The 24,232-nt window shown below is 39.7% G+C and overlaps 1 protein-coding gene and 2 pseudogenes across 2 annotated transcripts; 2 read left to right on the top strand and 1 right to left on the bottom strand.

Moving 5' to 3' along the window:
- Positions 4,086-4,815, top strand: LOC110432251 (annotated as a pseudogene).
- LOC8058079 lies at positions 7,639-15,201 on the top strand (annotated as a pseudogene).
- On the bottom strand, positions 17,903-21,285 carry LOC8058078 (transcription factor GHD7). Of its 2 annotated transcripts, none has more exons than XM_021454221.1 (2): positions 20,371-21,285; positions 17,903-18,548 (listed from the first exon to the last, which is right to left on the bottom strand). In XM_021454221.1, the coding sequence occupies exons 1-2, from the start codon at positions 20,959-20,961 to the stop codon at positions 18,234-18,236; spliced, it is 906 nt and encodes a 301-aa protein (XP_021309896.1). In that variant the 5' UTR covers positions 20,962-21,285; the 3' UTR covers positions 17,903-18,233. The 2 variants fall into 2 exon arrangements, with proteins under 2 accessions (XP_021309896.1, XP_002464933.1); XM_002464888.2 differs by having other exon boundaries at positions 20,380-21,279.

The raw sequence follows: 24,232 nt of genomic DNA, 5'->3' as shown, positions 1-24,232 counted from the left end.
TGCTACTTCTCTCTTGATCCAATGATCAAGGGTGATGTCCTAGGCTTGCTGGGTAACCTAGGGCAACTCACCAACGTCTTTGCTTCGATGGTATCTTTCCCAGGCGAGAGTTTAGTGGTTCTATTGCTATAGTTTGCTTGTAAACTATGCCGTTCTTTGTCACATAAGTGTGATAGTTATCCTTTGTGAGTTTGCACGTAAATCTAGCCATTCCTCACTGAGTATGAGTGATATTTATCCTTTTAGGCAAAATCTGAGAATAGCAGACAACACTCTAAAGTGTGTTTTGTGATTCTCACCACGTAAGAGTGATGTTCTATCTCTTTAAATTAAGTGTGGAACCAACCTTTGTACCAATACACTTTTTGGTGACTCCATTGGAGATATGATTTTACCTTATATAGCCAAATGTTTTTGCCATAGTCAATTGCTTAATTGATCTATCCATCTTGTGTTCACCATCACCATTGTTTTTAGCCAAAAAGGCTGATCACATCTTGTATTGGTCACTTGGGATTTTGCTTCATGTTGTGGTACGTTCTACTACGTCCACTGTGAATATCAACAAGAAATTATCACATTACTACAGAAACTATCTTCATCGTTGGTTTGCACATAACTGGTGGTGATAAAGTTTTACCGCTAGTTAGAAGGAGTACTGTATGTTCTTCCATGTTCTGTGTCCTTTTTAGGACTAAACACTTTTTTGTGCATCTTTATTTTAACTATTTTTATGGTCGTTGCAAACCAACATGCTTTGTTTTGCTTTTCTAGTTTGTCTTGAACACAACACAATCATCATGCACTGGTTCATCCTCTAATGGTGGAGACTTACTGGGATCTTCAAATGAAGAATAAGAACAAGCTACAAAACATAATGATTTCATCGGGCTAAATAGATATTAGATATTGCTTTGGGCATGCTTCTTTTTAGGGTAATTTATCTTGAACTATTAAATCAGATCCAACAATGAACTACGCAACACAATCATCATGCAATGGTTCATCCTCTGATGGTGGAGACTTACCAGGATCTTTAATTGAAGAATAAGAACAAACATATCAGTTTCATCGGGCTAAATAGATATTAGGTATTGCTTTGGGCATGCTTCTTTTTAGGGTCACTTATTTTGAACTGTTAATTCAGATCCATCATTTATTTATATTGTCAATTGTGAACCTTGTTTTGTTTTGTCCCTAGGAAAATTATTTTGTTTGTTGATTTCTCTTGTATTAATCCGATGGATGCTATAAATTGGTGATGTAACAAAATGGTTGATAACATGGAGGTGTTACATTGTTCCACTTGATCAACTGTGCTGTGAAAATGAAAAGTGCCTCCATATGCAATGTTGGCATAGAGTAAACATTCCTATCCTCTGCAAGTCATCTCTATGGGCATGATTGGTTACCCTGCTCAGACTATCCAAAGGGCCATACACACCGCATGATGCACTTCAGCCTTGTTTGGTTCCCTACCTCGTACCCATTTGCCCGCTTCGTTCCATTTCTTTCCCCTCCTCCATTTCACGCGCCTTTGTCTTCTCACTTTCTCCTTCCCACACGACCCGGGATGGCTTGATGCACGCATGGTGCATGGGCCCACATGTCAAACACCCAAAACTCTGATGCATGCATACAACAAAACACAATGACTATCATCCAGTATCTAGACTAAGTTGCAACCAAACAGAGCAAACTACATGGTTTCAACTTGCTTCCCACGAGCTTGGACCAGCCCTCCATCCTAGCTCACCATCCCCACAACAATCAATCACGTCCTATGTGTATGTAACATCAAGATGGAACATATATACTGTATTGAGAACTAAACAACCATCTGTACTTTCAACTTTTAGATGAGTTGAACTATGTCTATTATGTTCAAGGAATTAGCATAGAGACAGACCGACCATGTGTAGTCCAATGTAAATTGTTGTCTCCGAGAGACCAAGGTGAGAAGTGCCTTGGTTCATCCATGTGTGATAAATGATTGACTTAAGAGTGTAGGTGTTGGGTGCATTAAACATCTTCATGCAACATGTCTTTTGACTTTTGTAAGTTTGTAGGTGTTGGGTGCGCCAAGACAGTCGACACTAATGAAGAAGGTCAACTGCAGAGTCTGTATGCAATGAACTTGGAGCGGTGAGGGGCGGACAAGAATGCTTGAACCTAGGGCCTAGAATGTTTGCGGCTCACATTGTGCATTGGAAGAACAAGAGTACGTGGGTGATGAGACAACGTAGGCCAAGTCAAGGAGGACGGCGGTGGCATTGTGGTACTTAGCGAAGGCTGGATAAACATCATCAATTCATCATGTGTGATGAAAATGGCATCAATCAAGTCAAGAAGGAAGGTGAAGGCATCAACCTTGGTGTAGGTTGGACATGCATTGACATCCGAGATTCATGCCTGGTGAGGCGTGCATGAGGGTTTGTCAATTTAGTCCTCAAAACGAGCAAGGATGATTTGGAGGATTAGGCCTTAATACCATCGACGACATGTTTGCCCATTTTAGGTCTCAAAATGAGGGAGACAGATCGACAAACACATGGTGGAATCTCAGAGCTTGTGTCGAGGTGAAGTAGAGTTGAGAAGGAATTGAGTCTATTGGTTCAATGAACAAAAACTTGGGTGCTTTTACTCCTGGGTGGTATTTCGGCTAAGCTTGGAGATTAGGCTTTCATTTATTAGGTTGGGATTTTTTGAGTTAGGGTTAGAGAGAGGAAGACCTTTGATTGAGCCTTTTGTCATCCTAAGCTTTGATCTACTAGGAGTGGCTTAGAACTAGACCTTATGACGTCGTTCAAAGATCAATACAAGCTCCACTTGATCCCCTCCACAAATATGAAGTTTTTTATTTTCCTATGATTTTATGAGTAATTTTTTAGGATTTTTCATTCTTATTTGGCTACAATTTTTGTCAAATCAGTGCTAGTACAAGGCTAGGGTGATTCTCCATCTAATCTCTCACTTGAGCACCATGAATTTGAGTTTTTCATAAATTTCTCCTCTCACTTAAGGTTCTTTGGTTTTTGAAATAATCAGAGTTAAAGTCTCAATCTTTTTAGATGTGGTGAGGCTAGTGTCAAAATTCCATGTCAATCCAAGTTGTTTTTAGTTAGATTTAGTATATGTCTTCATCCCTAAATAACTGTCACCGTTGGCGTGCGTACCGTAAGTTTGACTCAATTTGTAGAAATATTTGTATCTCTAAATAAATTTATTAAAAAACTAGATTCAATTATCTTTCTAATACTAATGAACCATAATTATTAATATATTATTAATATATATTTATTTAAAGTTGTTTATTGGAAAGTGCAAACGATAAATATTTAGTGACATAGGGAATACTTGTTTCAGTCAATAGCAGTAGGTGCTCTGCAGATTGGGGGCAGTTGTGCGGCAACATCCTAGCAGCTCGAGGCTTTATTTTCCTTAGGTGAGTAGCAGGTTATCGGAGTCACCTCCTATTCTGCGGCACTACTTCTATACTACTTTAATAGTATTTAGCAAAACAAATATTATTTATTTAATGGTGCTATTTTTTTTATTTTCCAATTTTGACGTAGCTTCAAGTTGACTTCTTCTACCAAGGCATTAAAGGAAACTTTCTTTGGTCTAAAAAGATGTTTTGCCGATTCAGATTTTCACAACAAATGTGCTAGCTTCAAGTTGACTTTACCAAAGAAATGCACCAAAAGGCGAAAAAGGGGAGGAAAAAAACATCCTAATCCATGTGTTGAACAGAACTGTTGAAAGAAAAACATACATATCCGTCCATCCAAGCATGCGAGTAGCCTAAAACCTCGCGTGGGGCAACACAACACATCACAACATAATCCATTCTTTGGCGGAGCACGCAGGTGGCTGATGGAAAGGCAGGCGTTGTCACGACGTGTCCCACGTGCCCACGCGCCCTCCCCTATTGGACTCCAATCACCCTAGCCCGCCGCTCGCTACCTGCATGCTCCTCCCTTGCGCCCACCACTATCTATATCCATTGCCGCTCCATCCCCTCAACAATCATCGTCACATTTGCGTTTGTAGTCTGTGGCCACCGCCATCCTCACACTCTCGCTATGCCTCACGACGTCATTGCAGCCACTGAGCCACCATCGCCAGGGGGCCACCTAGTCACCTATCGTGCCACCACTGCCATGTTTCACCAGCTCGATGTCGTCGGTGAGTACCTGTGTTGTGCCTCGATCCGAGGCTGTATGTTCTGCTGGATTGGGATTAGGCATGCTCTAGTTTTGGTTAATTAATGCCGTGGTATGGTATTGTCTCTCGTGCATGCGTTCAACAGTGAGGGAGGAGTCCAAGTTCTGCATGGCGACAATGGAGGGCTACAACCTCTTACCGCTCACGAGGCGCATCTTCTCTGATCACCTCATGCAGGCGCTCGTGTACCGGTGCCCTCCTCAAGGAGGACGACCGTGAGGCGCCCAGCTTCCTCTTCAAGTCCATCAAGTACGGCTTCGAGGGACCAATGTGGTGAGCAATAGATTTGCCATCCATGACAATCGACTGGCTAGCTCTCAGCCTCTGGTGGTCCAGACATTTCACCGAGCATGTGATTTGCAGGGGACATACAACATGGTCGGGGCGTAGCCTGCCATGGAGATCGTGGCCAAGGCTAACCATGTGACGGTGATGGACCATGAGATGAAGTCGAGGATGGAGCACTTCATGCCTGATCCGATGAAGAGTCAGAGTCTCAGTACCATCATGGAGCAGTGGAACCCACATATTACTAACAGCTTTCTTGATGCATTTTGTGGCCCTCGTGTTACTTTAGATTTAGAATGAGAATGCTAGCTATGATTTGTGTATCCTAAATTGTTATCATAGTGTAAGTGTGTAACTTGCCATAGATGACATCTGTGAACTTCCTTTGTGGTAAAACATCCACTGTCGCCTCTTGCTTTACATACTTAGGGTGAGGCCATGAGCCCGTTAGGGTGAAACAATGCCATTTCTACTCATGGTACAAGTCTATACTTTCTACAGTAGCACATCTATACTTGTCCTGTTCTCCATGCACATGTTGCTGGTACTCCCTCTGTCTCAAAATGATAAGAGTATTTTAATAAGAAAAAAGTCTAACAAAATAGATTTTAGTTGTTAATTTTTCTTACTATATGTTGTCATTTTCTAAGAAATCAATCTCAAATTAGAGGCACTTTGGATATAAGTCTATTGATACAAGTTTCATGTCCTAATCTAGTATGTAATTTGAATAATTTTGTTGGTCAAAGTTTATAATTTTTTACTCTTCAACAACTGTAATACCCGATTTTAAGGACAAAACCAAATATACACCATATGTGAGTTTTAGAAGTCAAATCTCACATATAGCTACAAATAAGGGGTAATATCAAAAGACAATGCATAGATATATAACATACTTAGTATAAAAGAGATAACCTTCAGTATCAAACAGCGGATAGACAACTCCAACTTCGGGTATTAACTCCACTCTACAGGATCCAACTGACTGGTTGATCACAAGCCCAAACATCTCCTGAAGTGTGGGGGAAATTGCAAGAGTGAGCACATATCGTACTCAACAAGTATAACCAAGAGTTCATGAGGCTCAATTAGCTGACACTGGTTTGACTGCATTTAGCTTTTACATGTAGATAGCATATTTAGTCATTGGATAGCAAATATCAAGGTAGCATAATTAAATCCCATAACCACATGATCAATGTATACAAGAATTAAGAATAACACATATAAACAACATAATAAACTATCCTTTATTATCATTAATCATATTCATCAGTGTCCATCTATTCCGTCAGTTTTTCGGGCCGCCTGTATCCGTGGGCACGGCTAGTATACCAGATTTAACACTCTGCAGAGGTTGTACATCTTTACCCATGAGTCGTAATTTACCCTTTTGCCCGAGGTTGCAAGTCTCTTAACCCCCTTCCAAGGGAGGTCGGCAGGGATCACTATGAAGCCTTTCAAAGGTTTCATCTAACAAGTTAGGGCCATTAGATTCACTCGGCAGGCAGATATAGAGCCCCCCTTCCATGGCACATAACCCGCAACCTATACACATAGGCAGAGGCCACACTATACCCAACGTGTCTAGCCATTCTTACGCCATTTAAGGTAACCGCTAACAAGCTAGAAAAAGGTCCTCATACTGAGCTAAAACTAGAGCCATATAGCCCTCATGGTTGTACGAGTTGTCCCAGCTTTTGCCAAGGGATAAGTCCTTATGGAGGCTCAAGATCAATCTAGCAAAAGCTAGAGTTCTTTCCACCCTTTATGTTCAAGTTGCTAGAAAAGCTTATTTTATTGTTTATTGTATATCCAAACATTCATTTTACAAGATCATGGATTATAATCAAGCACTAGCAAGAACTACCCAAATGCATATCCAAATAGGTAACAAGGAATTCAGGATAACAATCATATATGATTTTGCTAAGGTCATCAAGGTGGACACATGCATATGATATATATTGTATTAATAAGTGTATAGGTAACAAGGATGATCCCAAGTTATACTTACCTTGATCAAAGCTCTCCTGAGCCTGCTGCTGATCTTCAAAAGCCTGACCTTGATCACCAACGTATCGCTCACCGTCTATACCCGATCATTAATCAACAACACGCAATCCAATATAGACAGTCATACACGAAGCAAACAAGCTATAATTAGAACAATACACAAAACAGTAGTAAAACAAATATAAAAGTTTATCAAAATATTCTACGCAGCGCTACGATCACACAAACATAAAGTTCACGAAAATCGAAATTAAAACGTAGAGGTTATGATTTTTCTAAGATTTCCTATAGACAAATAATTAATTAAATAGTACTAGGAAATTAAAAAGTTTCAAAATAGTGAAATATTACTTCTAACATGTAGAGCTCGTAAATACGAATCTAACGAAATTTGAATGGATAAAAACAGAGTTAAAACGAAGAAAATATGGCGTAAACAAACTAGTGTATTTTATTTATATTACTAGATTTATTTTCCTAAAGGAAAACGGCAATAATGCTGGGTTGATGTCATGGTGATGTCATCGTGATCTCATCATGCTAATTAGCCATCGGAGCAGCAGAGTAGATACGAAGATAATGCAAGACTTATCAAATGCAGATGATGAGGGTCGAGAGTGCCTGCTGCAGCCCACACAGCAAGAGCAGAAAGGCGGACTCCCCTAGCTCTTATTAGGATCAAAACAGAGACAATGGAGAACTCACCACAAGCGATTTCATGATGAAAAAAATACAAGGTGAGGATGTCGGGTGGCTCGGAGAGGCAGGGACGGGTTCCTCAGAACGAAGCTTAGCGTCCTGCTTGGTTCATCGGAGAAGCGGCTCCGAAGGACCATCTCGGCTCCTCGACGGGATACTCGGTAGTGACTCAGAGACGATGAGGAAGCCACGAACGGCGGTCACCACGGCGGCGAGCTGAGCTAGGGCTTCGGAACGGCGCTGCAAGGTCGAGAAGAGTCGGTGGCTTGGCTAGGGTTATAATAGACGATGCGCACACATGGCTTGGGTTTTACGCAATATCCTGTATGATTTGGAATTTGCATCGACTTCCGTCGGCTTGGAGTCTGAGCAGAGCACGGCAGGAGATGGAGGAAGGTGGCTGACATGTGGGGTCCAGGAGCAGTGACTGATGGAGCAGGGCCTAAGAGTCAGCAAGGCAAAGAGAGAGGCGTGAAGCTTCCACAGGTCGGCTTAGCCTGGTTCCCAGGAAGGAGGTTTCTTCTTTTCTTTTTATTCTTTCCTTTTCCATTTTATTTTCTAAAGCTTTCTTTTGAAGAGGATTTTTAATGCAATTAAATTCTAGCCAAAGCAAATTAGCACGAAATAAAATATGCTCCAACATGAATGCACAATCAAGTTTACTAAACTTATGATGAATTTTAATTTAAGGAAAAAATTTATTTTACTATATTTTCATGAGCACAGAAATACCAAATAAATTATTTTAGCTCTATTTTTAAAGAAGCAAAATTTAGGGTGTTACAACAACTAAAATGTTGTTTGGTGATATACTAATATTACTTGTCTTCAATAGCTAGAATACTAGGTAGGGAAGACATGGAGATTGCTCTTTGTTTTATATCAATTACGGTCACAATGTTTTTATGATATTTTGTAGGAGTATGTTGGATTCTTCTCATATGATACATTATGTTGTATTGAAACAAAGAAGCTTCCTTTTAGTAAGGCACCAGATGATGACGATAGGAACCTTCATGACATTTATTTAGGCCTCTACAGTGATGTCGTTGTGTTTGATCATGTTGAAAAGGTATGTACCATCTACACCATCCCTTTATATGTTTCATTTGATTAGATAATACTCTAATTTATAGTTTATACATGGTCAACATGCATGCTAAAATTATAGATGTGGCTTCCTTTGTTATGAAGCTACTCAAGCTATTAGAGCATCTCCAAGGGACTTTGCAAATGAATTTTGCATTTGGTGTTGTTTGTAAAGTCCCAAACTCATTTGCAAAGTCTAAAAATAGTCCAACTCCAAGGGACTTTGCATTTAGACTTGGCGAACCCAAAGTGTGGACCTCACTTCTGAATTTTTTTTTCACCGATCGCGCCCGCGCGTTTTTTTCCTTCGCGCCATTTTGACGTATGTCATGCGTGCCAGTCGCCGCCCAGGCCAGGTCGCCGCCAGTTGCCGCCCACCCCAGGTCTTCGCGCCAGTCGCCGCCCAGCCCAGGCCGCGTTCGTCGTTCGTCGCCGTCGTCGTTCACGTCAGTTCGGCTCCGTCTACCTCCGTTCTCCTCCGAGGGAAGGTCCCCGCGAGGGAAGGTCCACCTCCGTTCCCGCGCCGTGGCCGCGTACATCGTCCAGACGTGACCGCGTACGTCGTCGTTCGTGGACGCGCGCGAGTCTCCGTGGTCGCGCCGCCGCCAGTTCGGTGCGTCGTCGTGAAGACACAGGGCGGGCGCGCGTGGTAGGGAGGGCGGACGGGCATAGAGAAATCGTGCAGGGTGGGGGGCGGGGGACGGAGTCTGACGTGGAAGGCCGAAATTGTAGATGCAAAGTGGTGGGAAGGTTTGCATATATGCAAAGCCTCAACCTCTATTTGCAAAGTTAACCAAATTGCAAACCTTATTTGCAAAACCATTGGAGGGGTATTTTCTACTCTTTTTTGCAAATAGGGCAATGCAAAGTTTGTTTGCAAAACCCTTGGAGATGCTGAAATTAGATGGCATTGTGCTTCCTCGTCTTCAACTTTGACCAAGTTATGAGAAAAGTATATATTGGCATCTCCAACTTTAAATGAAGTGCTATAAAAACATATTTCATAGAAAATCAAATGAAACTATTTTAATGTTGTAGACATTGAAGCATTTTTTATGAACTTGGTCAAAGTTTAAAAAGTTTGATTTAGGACAAAACCAAAGTGAATTATAATTTAGAATAGGCGCATGTAACTCTGTGGGTTAGCATACTCAAATTATAGATGTTGCTTTCATCCTTATGAAGCTACTCAAACTAATATAAGAGTGCATGAAGCATAATAATGCACACTCTTCATCCTAATGTTTACTAGTTTTCTGCTATCATGAAATGTTGTATTTCTCTTTAATAAATTAATAACTTAAAAAATTGTTTATATGTTCTCATATAAATTATATTTATATGGACATGATTAGAATTATGCCATCAAATGTTTATCGCTCCATTCCTTGTCATGACTTTCTGCACTTTTATAAATTATCCACAACCACATATGGCGATTGACTTTTCATATTTTACCACTCTCTTAAATATCAAAATTTTCTAATCACTCTATGATGATCTTTTATAATTTTAACATTATAAATAGGTAAAACTACAACACATAGGAACAATGTATTTTTTCAAAATATATTTATTTTCCCAATTCTACTTTTGTTTAATATCAATAAAAACCACATAACAGACAAATTATGAAAGTAAAGATCTTGTTGCTTATCAGTGTAACCTCTATTTGCTACAGAAAACTCATGTTATTCGTTGGGTGAGGATGGACTGCTATCATTCTATTGATGAAGCATATGAAGATAGAACAAATCATCTTGAAGCTTTGTTATCAAGATTATATTGCCTCAATGTGTGAGTTATAAGACTATAACTTGTTATTTTTACAAGCATCATTGGTTTGACTAGAACTTATTTTACTAATCAATTGTTAATCCTTATAATCCAATGCTTTCTTCTAGTTCTATAAGACTTAATGTTAGAAACATTGATACAACAATGCAAAGTTCAATAATGTCAAGAGAAGAATATAAAAATATTATTGTCTAAGCTAAAGAACACATCTTGGCTGATGAAATTTTTCAAGTAAATCTAAGCCAACGTTTTAATAGACGGACATTCATCGATGCCATTGAAATCGATCGTGCATTGTGCATCATAAATCCTAGTCTGTATATGGCATATGCATGTGATTCATCTATTATGACATCTCTTAGACACGGGGTTGTATTCAAGTGGCATCAAGTCCTGAAATTCTTACTCGTGCGCAAAATGTAATAGTGAAATATAAAATATATCTCCAAGTTATACATTAATCTTATTTCTTTAATTCAAAACTTTTAAAAATGCATATTTAGCATTGATGCCAATGCAGTTTCAAATTATACCTTTTTATATACTTATGTTATCGTAAATTAATCTCAATGTTTATTGCAATGTCTTAAATATTATAGAAGGGGAATATTACGGTGAAGTGAATATAATGAACTTTTCTTTTTACTATTAAATTTTTTTAGAAAACAGTAGTCAATTGACCGCTTGCTAGAACCATAAGATGAGGCAAAATAAAAGCAAGTGACAAAGTTTTAGAACAATTGCTTTTGAGTGATGAAAAACAATGTGCTGAACATATTATGCTATTAGATCTTGGGCAAAATAATGTTAGAAAGGATCATTTTCTTATTTTTTGTTTATTTTTATTTTCTATTAGCATACTTTATTTCCAATTCATTTAGAATACGTGCCACTGCACCATTTATATTTCTTTATTTTCTTCTAATAAGCAATTGAGAGTAATATCCATGATTTCGAGAAGCTTATGCCAAGATACTTGGTTGGTCATGACTTTATGTTAATGTATAGTCATCTCTAAAACTAAATATCTTTAGCATAGTAAACATATTAAGAAACTGGAGAGAGATGTAAAAGTTTTTAGAGTAGAGATATTTTATGTGGAACGTTCAGATGATTGCCATTTGCCATGAATCTAACTCTTGTGTACAATTATATTTTTAATATTATGTTTAAATTAATTTGAGCAACTCTCTATAATAACAAAAATAGATAAATTTTTCATTGTACCATTGCTTCTATACTTTTGTTAGTGGCTACTAATGAAATGCATGCAATATCAATGAAAAAGATTTGATTTGGTTACGATTTAGATACGTCAAACTTTTATACGTATTTATCATACTATGATTTAATAAAGTTAGTTTGGTGGTTTATTAGTTATAATTATTATTAATCTATTTCATATATAATAAACTTGTTATGTACGGTTGTAAATGGCGCGGCGACGGTCAGCCCGTCCCACATCTGCAGCAGCCACCTATGAGTTTGCGGGCAAATATAGCGGCTCACATAACACTGCTTGCTTTTGCGAGCTTCGTGACAGCTCGCGTAGAGCCGTATACCTTGCGAGTTTGCGGACTGCGATGTAGGTAGCAATTGGGTTAGCGGCACGACCTGCGCCGTTTGCAACCGTATTGTTGTGTATAGTTGTCTTGGAGAAATTGATGAATATTAAATGATATTCATGAATATTAATCATAATTTTTATAGATGTATTAGTTGAACAATTATCGTCTTTATCATATAATACAAGCTTACCATTAACTACTTACTATGATTGTTTCTGTGTTAAGTAGTAGAATTCCAAATATGTAGTATGAAAAAGTTAACATCTTTTAATGCTTTTTATTATTAATAATTATTTATAAGAAACATGTCTATTTTTAAACTTATGTAGGTCACTGGGGAGCTATGTGATAATCTTACGTGTTGTGATATACTATGATCTATATATATTGCTAGTTTGAACAGTTAGTGGCGCTCCAAAGGTAACTTGTTGAACCTGTACTATTAGGCATACATAACCAAAGAATGAACAAACATGATTGTATCTGACATTGAACCACATGAGCTGAACCACACACTATTAAAACAAAGCTTTACTTTCTAAAAAAGGGTCATGCTTTTATAGAAAATCATGAATTTAGTATAACAATTGGTATACCATCGGATAGAAGGCGAGAAAAACATAATATCAACATACATAATTTCTATAAAGAATCATTAAATACACCAAGATGGTAAAACATATAAAAGTTATTAATGTGATAAAACATAATATATCTTTACTGGAGATGACAATTTTTTCCATGAACATGGATACCAAATTACATCCACGGTGCGAATCCAGATTTAAAATTCTACTTGTGAATACTAGTGCATGTATATTGCTTTACCCATTGTGCTTGAAATGCAAGAGATTATATCTATTCTAGTGATAAACCAACTTACATATGTAGATAATTATAGGTATCATACTTAATATGTGTGAAAAATGTTACTCGCGGGTATATAGTTTTACCTATGATTAGATAATTCATTGCGAGCAATAATTTACTCCATTCGCAACTTAGCTAGCACACTGCCATGATTGATTTAAACCTCCCTAATATGACTAAATTGGTGATAAACTTGTTGTAAATTTATGAGTTTGAGTAAATATCAACAAACTTGTAATGATTTAGGATATATCATTAATATTTTTCATTACATGATCTTTGACTAAGTGGTGTCTTTCCCTCAAATGATGTTGTTGGCAAATGTTTCTTTTTTTTGTTTTTTCTCTAAAGCTGTCTTGAGTCTGACTTCTCATGTCATTTTGTGAACACAACCAGGTGAGAGCAATGGAGTTAATTGATCAACTAGAAGTGAATATGTGTGGGCTATTGTAATACTCGAGAATGCATGCCAGAAATACAAATTTTTAATATGTATGAAGCAATTTATGCAGTGAAGATTGGCTTTTAAGAGAGACTAAGATTTTTTGATTCATTACTCGAATGGATAAATTGAGACAACCAATGCATAGGGCTCCACAAAACCTTTGTGGTTCACTATTCACTTGGAGTATTTGAAGTTTGGAGGATGAAGTTACAATCTATTAGAATTAGAAAGAGAAACCAACCTGCTGCTATAGGAACTCTACTATACTATAGTCTGAGTCCTACTATTGTGAGTTTGTAAACTATTATATGTCATTTTCTATTCTCAAGATTAGTTCTTGGGTTGCAGCCTTCTTTTTCTCCAAACCATGTCTTATTCTGTCCTACCCTACCAGCACCGTGACCTCACCAACAACAGCCAACACCTCCATATTCCCATGCACAAATGAAGAAAAAAGAGAAGAGAAATAAGAGAAGCGAGAAGAGGGAACAGAGAAGCTAGGGCTTTGTTGTTGTTGCCACCGTCTACCGCTACGGCCATCATCATCAGTGACGTTGTACCTTTATGAATTTTTGGTAAATAGCCATACCAACATATTCTTATTCCACCATCGTTGTCCATGATGGCTTTCCCATATGCGATGTAGATCAGAATGATGATCCAATCATAACTGCATAGATCACCGTAAGGTGAAGAAGATTCTGGAGTAGATCGTCGGAGGTTTATCATCATGCTCGTTGTGGTTGCCCTAGGTGAGATGCCAGATACTAGTCCACTTCTCTGATCAAGTTTTATGGATTGAATCGTTGAATTAGAAGGAGGTATAGTTGAAGTAATTCCCGAAATTAGTCTGGTCCATGATCTGAAACCAACTTCAAACTGTTCAGTTTCTATTCATCATTGTTTTAGGGTATCTTAATGGCCTTTTTTCCATTGTGGACAAAGTTTTAGAGGACTTAAATACCTTTATTTTGATGTCAAGGTCACCTTCATAGCCTCTGTGGTTTTGGAGATATCATTGTTTTAATAAGGCTATTTTGCAGTGATGAGATTCTGGATAGTTTTAGTTCCATTCAGTTTTTGACCCTCATAATGGACGAATTTAAACTTAAGGTTTGAACAGTAGTTGTAGGTTTTTTCATAATCTTTCCAGATTGTTATAGAACATGTTTTTCGAATTAGTATATATATTCAGTTATGAATTTTATAATCTCACTGTCCTGATCATCTGAGAACTTCAGTTATATTAAGAGGGTGTTTAGGCTATCTTGGATGTCTCTTATGTCAAATCTTATTATACCAAAGTTGTAAATAATGAAGCTGTATATCATATGGTAATTCTTGAGAACTTTTGAATGTTTGGTTTAATGTCTACGAAAAAGAGAAGGGATAAGGTTTGGGGGCATTCTAGTGTGTTATTTGTTATTTATACATGTTGGTATGATGATGTTAGTACTGAGGTTGGCTTTTGATCAGGTGGATTGCCTTCGGAGGCGTGCCTAGCTCTTTCGCTTGATCTTCGGTGAAGGCAAATAAATGTGGCGTTGTGGTCCACATGCTTTGGTTGTGTTGTTTGAATTGCCTCCACTAAATTTTCAATATCTCACACTAGCCATATGATACGAAATATGAAATTATTTGCTTTACTTTGAAGTATATGATTTTATATCTTGTGATACTACTATAATTTTATATCTTGTGATATTACTGTTAAATTATGAAGTATATGAAGTGGATACATGGCAACTTTTGCATTTGCACTCTTCTCGTTGATATGCATTAGAAGAAACCATAGCCAAATTGGTGGTAAGTACTGGTACAACAACGCAAGATGATGAGCAAGGTGGTTGCAACAACACATGTTGATGAGCAATGTGGTTGTAGCCCTCACTCCCTCTCCTTGGGACGTGTGGGTACCAGTGAAGTCATGCATTGCATCGCTTCATTCGTATTTGCATTGCATTGCAACATCCACATTTGCACTTTGAAGTATATTTATATTTCCATGATAGTTGATTTATCTTTTGTTAGGCTATTTAAATTTGATGCTTAAATAAATAGTGATTTAAATAGCTCAGTTAAGGCAGTTTGCTTACTGAGGTTTTCCATAAACCCGATACGTTTGTTCCCCCATCTCAGGTACTTGAACTCAAGGTTGATGGTGGGATGGGAGTAGCAGCACGGGTGCACACTTGTTGACATATACTTCAAACAAACATATGGGTTACAATAAATTAGTTGGTTGTCGAGGTTTGCGGTTGTTTTGGAAGATGTGATTGTTATGTTATGTTATAAGACTTAATTTTATGCTTAATCTAGTTAGTGTGTTTTTACTTCTGCATACTCCAGTGTTGTAGTGTGGTGTGGTAATTCTCTAGAGGATTGTTGTGCTTTCCTATGGGGTGTTACAGTTGGTAGTCAGAGCCTAAGGTTATATGTTCTAGGCTTAAGTTGTGCTAAAATTTGATTCACGGTGAAACTTGACACACTTGCACTCATAGGATGGGGGTTGGTTTTGCTTAAATGCTATGTTTACTAGCTTGTTTCACTTGTGCATATATGTGGTTATATTTATCTATGGTATAATCATTTTATGGCTATGTTCCTAGTTGTTATAGCTAAGTTTTGATTATTGGAAGAGATTTTGGTTGTAGTTTTGATCTATATGACCCAAGAGTAAGTTTGGAATCCTATAGAGTATTCTTTGGCTTTGCAGATAGGTTGAGTGGAGATCCCCCACAACACCGTCTCTGCTTTGCTAAGTGAGGTTGATCAAGTGTTAGGTTGACCCAACTATTTATATTCAAAGGAAATGGTTCGATGATGGATGGATTGGCCACCATGCCAAGCATTGTAACTATTTTCTCTTGATATATCATATGGGTGGGTCATTGTGTGCCTTGTCCTATAGATTGGAGTGGCGATGTTTTAGCTTGACCTTAGTCTGGAGTAGGGTTTTTTTACTCTACTCAAAGGCCATCTTAGTGGTCATCGTAAAGATGCGGTGAGAATAAAGAGATGCTTACAACCATGTTCCTAAAGAGTATGTGATAGTTTTCCTAACCTTAGTGTTGTACTTGGCGGTAGTTTGGATGCCAAAACTTGACTTTGAAATTGAAGATGCTTTGTAGTCTTGTTTAGCTAGTCTATGTGTTTTAGTGGACTCAATTGTTGCGATAAAGATCTAAGTGGCTTTGAGTTAGCCTAGCCAAGTAGTCCAAATGGTCTAATAATAGGAGTGTACTATATGTTCTTCAAGCTGCACAAGTTGAATGTCATATTCTCTAATATGGTGCAAGTGACCAATTTGTGAGGATCATTGATGACAGTTGTTGTTCTGCTTGTAAGGATAAATTAATTTTGGAGGCTGGTTCCTGGTGGTTTTGTCATGCTTCCTTTGCCTATCATGATTGACACAATGTCTTTAGAATATGATGTCAAGATGAATAACCTTTAGTGGTCGGTGGGGCATGGACTTCATTGAAGGGATATACCAATGGAATGATGTTGTAATGTATGTTGGTGTGAGTCTATAGACATAGTTGTGGATGACCTAGTGGTTGTTGTTGTTTGAATCATGCTTCAGTCAAGGGAAGATCTAAGAATTCTAGCTCTAAAGTTTTAGGAAACATTGCGGTATATCTTTGGTTTTTTTTTTCATCATGACATTAGTGGCTTACTGGTATCAATGATAGCTCTGTAGTTTGTCTAGAAAGGCTTGGGATGCTGACAGATGTTGGCTTAATGAGTTGCCAAACTACGGCTACTTCGAGTAGCACTAGCTTGAGCAGATAATGAGAAATGTTGTGATGAATCCTGCATGTTTAGGAAAAATAAAAACAACTAGATTCACAAGGGAATATATAAAGCAGTCCAAATTTTAAGTTTATGTGAGGGCCAAGGGACAAAATGATTTATAGGAGACTCGGACAATGGTTCTATTGATATGGAGATAACCGAGAAAGAACTAAGGCTCAAATAATCCACAACCCCCCAAAATTAAATCCTTTTCAAGACTCAAACCTATAACCTACTACTCAACTATAGTAACTCCTTACCACTACACCACACGCTCACTTATGAGTATATACATGATTGTATATGTTTGTACAAATATTTCATAATATGCATTGAATATTTGTCTATTAAATAAACTTAAATGAAAAAAAGTTTTAACTACAAAGATTTAAATCTTGTCAAACACTATAACTTTGGTATTGGATCTGTCTCTAATGTTTGAAAAATTCAAAAGTTAAATAAAAATCTTATTAACAGTACACATGTAGATCACATTGGCTGTTACAACTTTGATAGTAATTATATGAACATTCAAGTTCATTTAGGAATTCTATTTTGAATTTCAAATCTATAAACTTAAAACACATATTTGGAACTCAAAACGACTTCCAATAACTTAAAACACATATTTGGAACTCAAAACGACTTCCAATAAAAAACTTTCCAGCTACAAAGTTGTAGATTTTGTTGATAACTACAACTTTAGTATAGAGCATATCAACATCAAAGTTATTTGAAAAGTTCAAATTTTAAATTCTATGAATGTAAACAACATTTTGGGACTCTAAAAGGTTACAAATAAAAACTTTAATATTACAAAGTTGTTGATCATGCCGAGAGCTACAATTTTAATATATAATTTACCTTTATTTGAGTTCGTAGGAAAAAAAAATTATGGATTATTTTTAGATAATCCATTTTTAGAGGTGGACCCTTAATTAAGATGGTTGTCTCTGTTAATAGACACTTTTCAAAGAAGAGCATCTTAAGATGTCCGTCTCTAAAAATCGATTTACAACATTCTTTGTTAATGTTTTTCCAGAGACAACCATTTGACTAGAGTTGTTGTCGAAAAAAACCATTTGTCTAGAGGGCATGTGACTATTTACGGAGGCGGTTTCTTAACGTGCTCGCCTCCGCTAATCAGATAATTTGTCTCCAAAAATTGTTTTTTTTGTGGTAGTGATAAAAAGACTAGCTACCAGTCCGATTGGACGGGGTACCTTGATATTGCTAGTATTAATGTACTATACTGCTAGTATCAACACCAACAGTGTGTGTACGTATATATATTTTTCAGGGGCTAGCTAGTCGTGCATCGATCGCATATACATTTAATATCTCGTGCGTATTTATCTCGTACTGTACCCTTAATTAACCAATGGCCTATATATGCTAGCTAATGCTCTGACTCTGACCGACATAGGTCTTTGCTATGAACGGAACCATCCGAGGTCGAGCCGGCCTGGTTTGTAGCCTGCTGCTGCGGCCGGCGCCGGTGGCGCCGGAGCGTCACCGTCGGGCACCTTGGCGAACCGGCCCTTGACGCGCGGCCGCATCTCTGCGTAGGCCTTGCGGGAGGCGTACCGAATCTGCTTCTCGTAGCGCCTCCTCTTGCGCTTCTCCTTGTATCGCATCACCTTCGCCTCCCGGTCCACCGCCGGGTCGGCGCCGCTCGCGCTGCCGTTGGCCGCGTCGCCCGGGACGGCGCTCGCCGCGTCAGTGAACGTGCTCCCGCACAAGGACATCTGAAAAAGGACGTGTCGAACATAATAGTTAAGGCACCGATGCATGTAGGGATGTAATGCATGTAGCCATCATGTAGGGGAAGAAAACGAACTAGACTAGCTGACCCACACAGAACATCTTTAGGTACCCACTTACGATATTCCTAGATGCATCTAATTAAGCAGCGCCATCCTAATTTGATCATAAATAATGGAACAAAATTTCATAGACGATGACCCAGGGTCCAATTCTCTCAGATGGACCCCTGTCCTTGGTGGACGATACGTGGCTTCTAAAAAAAAACTATACGATCTACTAATCTATCAAGTATATGCACAAATATGGTCCCACAAAGCATTACTTTATCTAGATCAGTTGATCATCCTTGTGGTTAATTAGATATATATATATATACGTGTCGGCCCGGTAAATGTAATTAACCTTACATGTTGTAAAAAACTTCTATTGGACAAGAGCTAGGTGCGATGCATAACATTGCTTCGGATTTACGTTCGGAAATCGGATACACTATGTCAGCATTTAGTAATTAATCTAACACTACTCAACAGAAATAATGAGAAGTTGGGATCAATATCGTAGAACCACATGAAATGAGAATTGAGCTGCGTGTTGGCCAGGGTTATCTTCACGACCCGTCGTGAGCTTGTTGATAGACAGATAGCGATAGCAAGAAAGAAAGAAAAGAAAGAAAATTGCGTTTGGCAAGGTCTTGTGGAGTTGTGGTTATCATGTTGTCAAAAAGATAGCGATACTGATCGTGTGAAGGAAAAAGGAAAACCATGCATTTGGGCAGGGAATTTGTTCCAATTCATTTGTGCATCCCAATCAAAATTTTGTTATGTTATCATACTACCTTTTAGTGTTCTCACTAGCCACTCAACAGATAAATCAACTCTAAGCGAACTGATCATAGATTAGCTGCTTCGGTTCCATGTGGTGGAACTTGTCTACTCGGGTGTGGTGACTTTGTCCAATCTTGAGATTTGTCGATCCAACTTGGTTCTTCGGAGGTGCTTATAGAGATAGAACGTGCATACGTGCATTCATAGAGGTGATTGTGCGCTCGTGTATATAAGCGTTTGCGTTTGTAACTGGGCCGTGATTGTGTTCCCATCTATCTCTGCATATACTACAAACCAGTGTCTTCAAAAAAAAATAGTGTGCATGCATGTGGTTTTCAATTTCTGTACCTCTTCTTAGCATAGATAGAGCTGTCCGATCTAATAAGCGTTGATGCAGCTCTTAAGATTCTCAGGAATTTCATGGATATATGTATACAACAAATTAAAGTATTGCTTTGATAATGTGATTTTATCCTATTGGAAAGGTAGAGACGAAGAAGAAAACAAGACGGACTGTAACTTATTAGTCATAATGGTGCACTGTTTTGGACTAGTTAGCTCCTCAGTCCTTACTAGTTGGAGCGTTGGACCACAAATTGACAGCGGCTCTTTTTGACGTTTTCAATCACTTTTAATTGGCCAAACAGCTAGATAAAGATAAAGATATGTACCAATGCAAAAACTAAGCTAGCGAAATCAGGTGTAGCTTCCTTCTCTCTCAAGCATCAAGCAAAGCAATTAACTGGGCACGACGAACCGAGAGGTTTAACAAGAAGCGCGAGCGATAGATTGCACCAAGATGCATGTATTTCGAAACTGAAATGGCCGAGCAGTTCTGCAAGCCTGCAAAGACATATCAGCGGTTCAGTGTGCACAAACGTGACACGAGAATCGCATGCATATCGCCAGCACACAATGAAATTGGACTTGTCGACGGGGGACCATGCATGCATGATTCAGGAGAGAGATGGAACCGAACCCCACTCACGATTGTGGCGCCGCTGGACGTCGTCGCCGGATTGCTGCCGCCGCCACCGCCGCCGCCGCCTAGCCCCAGCCCTGCCTCCAGCACCGCCGCGGAGGCCTGCACCTCGCCGCCCCGGCCCAGCGGCACGTCGAACGTGAGCCCGTGACCCGGCAGCTGCCCGTACGGCGCGTGCGCGTGCGCGTACCCGTCGAACAACGGCGGCGGCGCTCTCGGCTGCTCAGCAGCCTCGGCGGCCACCCCGTTCCCGACCGTGGCAGCCGGCGCCGGGCCACGGTGCAGGTGTGGCGCGGGGTCGTTGAACAGCCACGTCACGCTGTCGTGGTCCTCGTCGTGGCCGAAGAACTGGAACTCATGCAGCCCGGCCGCCGCCGCCGCCGCGCCACTGCCGACGACGACGCCGCCGGGTTCCTCCTCCGGCTGGTGCTGGTGATGCCACATCCCGGGAAACCCGCGGTTGAGGTCCGCGACAGCGACCCCGCACCGCGCGCCACCGCCGATCCCACCATGGCCGTGGTGGCACGCGCACTCCCCTACGCCGCCACCGCACACGCGGCACGCGGCGCTCGACGCCGACGCCGACATCCTGCGTACGACGACGTCGCCGCCGCACGTATGAATATATGAACTCACTCTCTTGACGACCCCGGCCGGCCCCTCTCTCTTCCTCCTCCAGCCTTCCACCACACACCTTCCTGTGTGGTTTGTGATGAGCTCTGTCTCTCTCTCTCTCTGTCTCTCCCTCCACTTGCTTGTTTGCTTGCCCGGCCGGCCGGCCGCTAGCTCTCTCGCTTCGCTCGGCGGGGCGGGCAGGCTTGGTGTGGTGGTGTGTGGAGGAGAAGAGAGGGAGAGGAGGAGGCTAGGGCGGGGGGAGGAATAAGTACGCGCGCGCCGTGATGCGGATGCGGCCAATGAGAGCGGGGCAAGAGATATGAGATGGGAGGGATTCTTACGTGGAGGATCCGGAGCCACCTTTCTTGTCCCTCCAGAGGCTGGATCATTTGGCGATTCCCCATTGGCCATCCCCTGCCAATCAATGCATATGATGCATCTTGGGTGATTCTCTTTTTTTATTTCTTCTGTGGATCGATTTGGTTGTTTGTGCTGTACTGTGGTTGATCGTCAGTAAATTACTAGTGTGTAGTCTTCTTTTAACTAACTTTTGCATCACAAAGTGGCTACACAAGTTCCTTTTTCAGTGCTTTTCATATAATCTGCTACAAAATGCAAAAATAATGGAACATTTGTCATCAACTGGTAGGTGATGCGCACCCTGTCTCAAATGATCTAGGCCCTGTTTAGATGCAGCCAAACAGTTAAAACTTTTGGAGAAATGAGCACTTTTAGGAAGAATGGATCTAAAGATCTGCTAAAAAATGCAAAAATAATGGAACATTTGTCATCAACTGGTAGGTGATGCGCACCCTGTCTCAAATGATCTAGGCCCTGTTTAGATGCGGCCAAACAACCAAAACTTTTGGAGAAATGAGCACTTTTTGGAAGAATAAATCTAAACAGGGACCTGTGACCTTGGAGCCCAAAACTGTATAAACTTATTTAGGAGCCCGTGTCTTATGTGTTGTAGATAAAAAAATTTGAAAAGCATCTAAACATTTATTTGGAATGTAAAATTTACAACCAACAGTTTTGGAATGTAAAGCTTTGGGATCTAAACAGGCCCTTAGTATGGAACGAAAATCATACAACAAAAGGAATATGAGTGCACATCGCACCCACAACACCAGATACCTTTGAGTTTTGTACAATCTGATTTCAAGTAGGAACTCCAAATAAGTTGGGGTCCATATATGTCCTTTAATTATATATTTCGTTTTCTCATTTTGTTACCTACAATCTACAAATTAAATTTCCTCTGGTTGAATTTTGTTGGTGCGCGAAGAATAATCATGTGAATCATGCTGCGACAAGGGTTGCTTTCTTGAATGTTCCCAAAAGGTGAAAACAGAAGTACGGGTCCATTTCATCCACTCATGGAGGAAGGCTTGGACGCAGGAGATCCACGTTTGACTGCAAGGATATGAGGCTTTCATGTGTGATGGGCATTCTTCCTCGCTCCACGACGCACTGCACCACCTCTAGGGGCAGCGACGACAGCAGAGAATTAGTACACTACCATAACAGCAGATCGATGCAAGGCACGCGTGCTAACACACAAGCTCTTGTATCGATCGAGCATGCGTCAAATTAACAAAAAACATATGATAGTTTGTTATCAACTATAAATAGCTTATTCTATTGTCACTTTGAGTTATCATAACCACTATTTATAAAATTATTATAGCTCCTCCTAAGAGTATCTCCAAGAATTTCCCATTTCCCTTCTCAATCCTTAGTTCTTAGCCAGATGAGAAAAAAATAATCTCTCTCCAATAACTCCTAATTTATGCTCCTAAAATTTACACATTTTTACTTCTAAAAAGACAAAAGCTAACCAACAAATGAGTGAAAACCGTAAGCTGCTTTTTCAAAAGCAGCTACTTTTTGGCAGTACAGTTTTCAGAACACCTAGGACTTTATTTTTGGCTTTAGCTTTTTGCTTTTTGAAATGGTGAAAATAGAGAGAGTTGTACAGTTGTTTTAAAGAAATTATAGATAGGAGGTAAGTTCTATATTTGTTTGAATCAGATAGCTTACAACTTTTCCATAGCCCACAACCTATAATAGTTTTTCCAAAATACCAAAACCCACAACTCACAATAGCTTTTTTAGAAGACACAACTCACACTCTAGTATACACTTGTTCGCTTGCTGTAGATGTTCAAGCTACAATACCACTACTAGAGAACAGACCTTTCGTCGATGTGCCAAATGACCTTTAGTCCCAGCATTTTTGGCGCCCGGGACAAAAGAGATCTTTAGTCCCGGTTGGTGAAGCCAACCGGGACTAACGGTCCCTCCCCAACGACTCCGGTATCAGGCGCTGTCGGGGAGGGACCTTTAGTCCCGGTGTGTGTTACGAACCGGAACTAAAGACCTACCTTTAGCCCCGGTTTATGCCACTAACCGGGACTAAACCTTTTGTCCCGGTCTTTGACACCAACCGGAGCTAAAGGTAGGTGTTTAGTCCCGGTTGGCAACACCAACCGGGACTAAACCCTCCCCGCTATAAATTGAATCTCCCTCCTCCCTTCTTCCTCTCCCTGCCCGAGCCCGAGGTCCTTTGTTCTTGCTTGTTCTTCCATTGTTCTTCCTTGTTATTGCTCTCATCTCCCGCGATCGATCCATTTCAACGCTTCTACGCCGTCGTCGATTTGTTTGAAAGGTTGCTAGCTTCATCCTCCTATGTTTCTCACCGCCATATGTAATTTCATGTTGGACATATGTCTATTTTAACTATTTCATGTTGCCATCTCTCCAATCATCATCTTCTCATGTTTTTTTTAACCATGCTAAGTGTGTGCCCGCTAAAAACTAGTATACACAAATCATTACTACTATGTATACACGAATCATGTTAAGTTCTATTATAGATATTATAGGATTTTTTTTACTTTAATATGTTCATGTTCTTATTTTAAAATATTAACAGTATAATTTTTTTGTAATTGTTAATTAAATTGTTTTTCACTTTAAAAATTCTTGAAATTAATTTTCTTTACTGATAAAATTATAGCTTCTAATAGAAAAATTATAATTCCATGATAATGCAGATAATGGCACGCCATTGGATGTACAATGCCGATCGCCGCTTCAACGAGTTCATTGAGGGCGTGCGAGAATTCCGCAGAGTGGCAGAGCAAAATAAGCGGGATGGTTTTATGTGCTTCCCATGTGCCGTGTGTAAGAATTTGAAGGAATTTTCAAACTCAAGAGAAATTCACTTGCACTTGTTCAC

Source organism: Sorghum bicolor, chromosome 1 (genome assembly GCF_000003195.3).
Source record: "Sorghum bicolor cultivar BTx623 chromosome 1, Sorghum_bicolor_NCBIv3, whole genome shotgun sequence".
Taxonomy (NCBI): domain Eukaryota; kingdom Viridiplantae; phylum Streptophyta; class Magnoliopsida; order Poales; family Poaceae; genus Sorghum; species Sorghum bicolor.
Note: the sequence above shows the minus strand (reverse complement) of the source record. Positions and strands in the feature narration are given on the sequence as shown.

What these genes read in the sequence shown, in the direction of transcription:
- LOC8058078 (XM_021454221.1), bottom strand. Translation starts at nt 20,961, where the DNA reads ATGTCGGCGTCGGCGTCGAGCGCCGCGTGCCGCGTGTGCGGTGGCGGC. An exon ending in GCGCCACAATCGTGAGTGGG is followed by an intron (nt 18,549 to 20,370) that starts GTTCGGTTCCAT and finishes GTCCTTTTTCAG; the next exon opens with ATGTCCTTGTGCGGGAGCAC.